Below are 2,514 nucleotides of genomic sequence, written 5' to 3'. Positions count from 1 at the left end.
GTGACTTATTCTCAACTGAAGTTAGGGAAAAACCTAGCAGAGAAGCACGTAATTATGTACACATACACACGCTGACATCTGTGTGGTGTGTTTGTCCTGCTGGGTGGCTCATGCAAGGCTGGCTCATCACAAATAGCTACTCGAGACTGAGAGAAGCTAATTAAACAATGGAGAAGAACTGGACACCCTTTCCCAACTCCTGAGCATTAAAGATGGGATTTTTCAGTCAAGAAAGTGCCTTAACTCCTGAAAGGGCTAAGAAAAATGCGGATTTTTTTCACTAGTCAAATATTTTTGAGAACTGAATAATATTTATTCTCCCAGTATTAAAAACTTCAAAACATCTACTTCAGCCTAATATAGAAAGGAAATATCTATATGAAGTACAAGAGTATGTTCACCTCTGAACATTACAAAAAAGAATGCTTACTGCTCAAAACTGAGATCCAGAATAAGCATTTCTGTATTTTGATGGAGAAAATGCTTTATCGCCCTTGTAATTGTGAATTGAAATAGATACAAATGAAGATCCTTTTTACAACTGTCTATCAGCTCTCCTTTCAAAATGTCTATATTTTTTCTTACCTCCCACGCTATAAAAGGACATTTTCCACATTTTTTAATCTCAAATCTGGATGAGAATTATAGAAATCCATAAAAATCTGAGAATTCTGTGTAGAGGTGATGGGTATCCATGTGCTTTCGTTACTTATTATAATTCATACTTGACCAGAATTCTATTAAATTTCTTGTCCAACATAAGATAAATAGCATGACATCATCGACAATTTTCATAACTCATTACATTTCACCCACTGAGTACAAAATACGCTAATTTTATAACAACATCAAGTATGAAAAATTACAAGAAGAAGAAGTAAAACAGACTCCAGCAGTAGGGAAAAAGGAGCCTAAGAATCAAACGTGATTATCCAATACAATTACCCTCACAGCAAAAAAAAAAAATTACTTGCATCCTAAAGAACACAACACTAACCTCCTGGCGAAAATTATTTGCCGTCCTCTCTAGATGATCCATTTTCCTTTTTGATTTCATTGTGCTGCAACAAAAAGCAAACAAAGATAATTGTCATTCTGACAGCTGTGCTACTGTCCCTTACTGATACGAATTTCTATTAACATAACAATTTACCAGTGTAATCCAGACTATAGATGACATAAATCTAAATAAGAATTAAATATAAATATATAATTGGGAGTTAAATTAAGTATTTATAGGTCTGTAGTACTTTGTCAGCTTGATTTTGGCAGTGTTACCATGGCACTGTCTCAAAAGAAAAAAGAAAGTGGATAACCTACCCGTTCACTGTGCAGTAGTAAAAAGCAGAGTGCCTCAACACTCCCAATGCAGAATGAGAAGGAAAAATTCTGCTAGCACCTTTCAGTAACTGAGGAACAGTGCAACCCACATAAATAGTAGTATGAGCCATGACGACTAGGCACTCTTCAGAATCACAGGCTCCTGAAAAAAATCATAAATATTTGTTAAATGAAACACTGCTTGACATGGCTTGTTTTCACCTTTTATTTTCCTTCAAAACAAAAAGGCCAAAGGTCAGCTGGAGCTAAAACTAGCAACAGACATACAGGATAATGAGAGGGAATTTTAGAAGTATGGAAGTATCATAAAGAAGTGAAAACGTGCATCAATCCAGTGAAGGGGTGTTAAGACCTGCCCCTGAAGCCAGATAACTGACGCTCTTGTTAACAGATCCCTTGGGATGGGTTAGAATGAAATGACACTGAATGACCAGTGTTTATACACATATATACGGCAGGTTTATTGTACAATAATTTGGTTGCAATGGAAAGTAAGTATGTATCCGTTTTGGTTATTATCTATAGAAATACATCAGCATAAAAGTATCACTTAAGAAAGTATATAGGTGATACTTATATACTATACACACCTTCTAAGAGAGAAGACTTGACAGCTGCCTCTCAAATCAGTGTAGTTGAGCCAGTTATGCCCCTTGAGAAGTGATGAATATCTTTAGGCTTACATGTGAATGTTATGATATCTCCCCCAGGGGCAAGGATTTTCACACCTGAGCCAGTTGTGTAAGGGAGGAAATTGGCATGATAAAAAGCATTATCCTGCCTCCACAGGATCTGCTTCTCATCAGCCTTTCCCCTTACTTGGCTCAAAACCCAGCTTGTTGTTAAAGATCGGTCATGGTCATCCTCCAGAGTGGATACTAATCCCTTCTGCACCTGGCCTGTTCTTATGCAGATCAGAAGTTTCACCACCACAAGCCTAAACCTCTCCTCCTCCCCTTCGGCTGGGGGGTGCAAACTTTGGCCTAAGCAAAGCACTGGCTGTTTTTGAAAATGACCGATTGTAGGTTTGTTTAGAGTGACCTTCTCTTAGATGGATTGCCGCACGAGCTCCATCTGCCCGGGGGGCCGGGAATCGAACCCGGGTCGCAGCGGTGAGAGTCCTGCACCCTAACCACTAGACCACCAGAGGCCCCGCTGAGCTTGTCATAGATG

General features: G+C 38.7%; 1 protein-coding gene across 3 annotated transcripts in view; it reads right to left on the bottom strand.

Moving 5' to 3' along the window:
• The window catches only part of OXNAD1 (oxidoreductase NAD binding domain containing 1), a 14,212-nt gene extending 12,730 nt beyond the window's left edge, over positions 1–1,482 (bottom strand). For all 3 annotated transcript variants that reach the window (XM_017835485.1, XM_017835486.1, XM_017835487.1), the window contains exons 1-2: positions 1,321–1,482; positions 998–1,061 (exon numbers count right to left, since the gene is read on the bottom strand). In XM_017835485.1, coding sequence (XP_017690974.1) covers positions 998–1,061; positions 1,321–1,451 — 195 coding nt within the window. In that variant the 5' untranslated portion in view covers positions 1,452–1,482. The remainder of the gene's footprint in view (positions 1–997; positions 1,062–1,320) is intronic.
• Between the last annotated feature and the right edge of the window lie 1,032 nt (positions 1,483–2,514).

Source organism: Lepidothrix coronata, unplaced genomic scaffold, assembly GCF_001604755.1.
Source record: "Lepidothrix coronata isolate B3197 unplaced genomic scaffold, Lepidothrix_coronata-1.0 Scaffold258, whole genome shotgun sequence".
Taxonomy (NCBI): Eukaryota; Metazoa; Chordata; class Aves; order Passeriformes; family Pipridae; genus Lepidothrix; species Lepidothrix coronata.
Note: the sequence above shows the minus strand (reverse complement) of the source record. Positions and strands in the feature narration are given on the sequence as shown.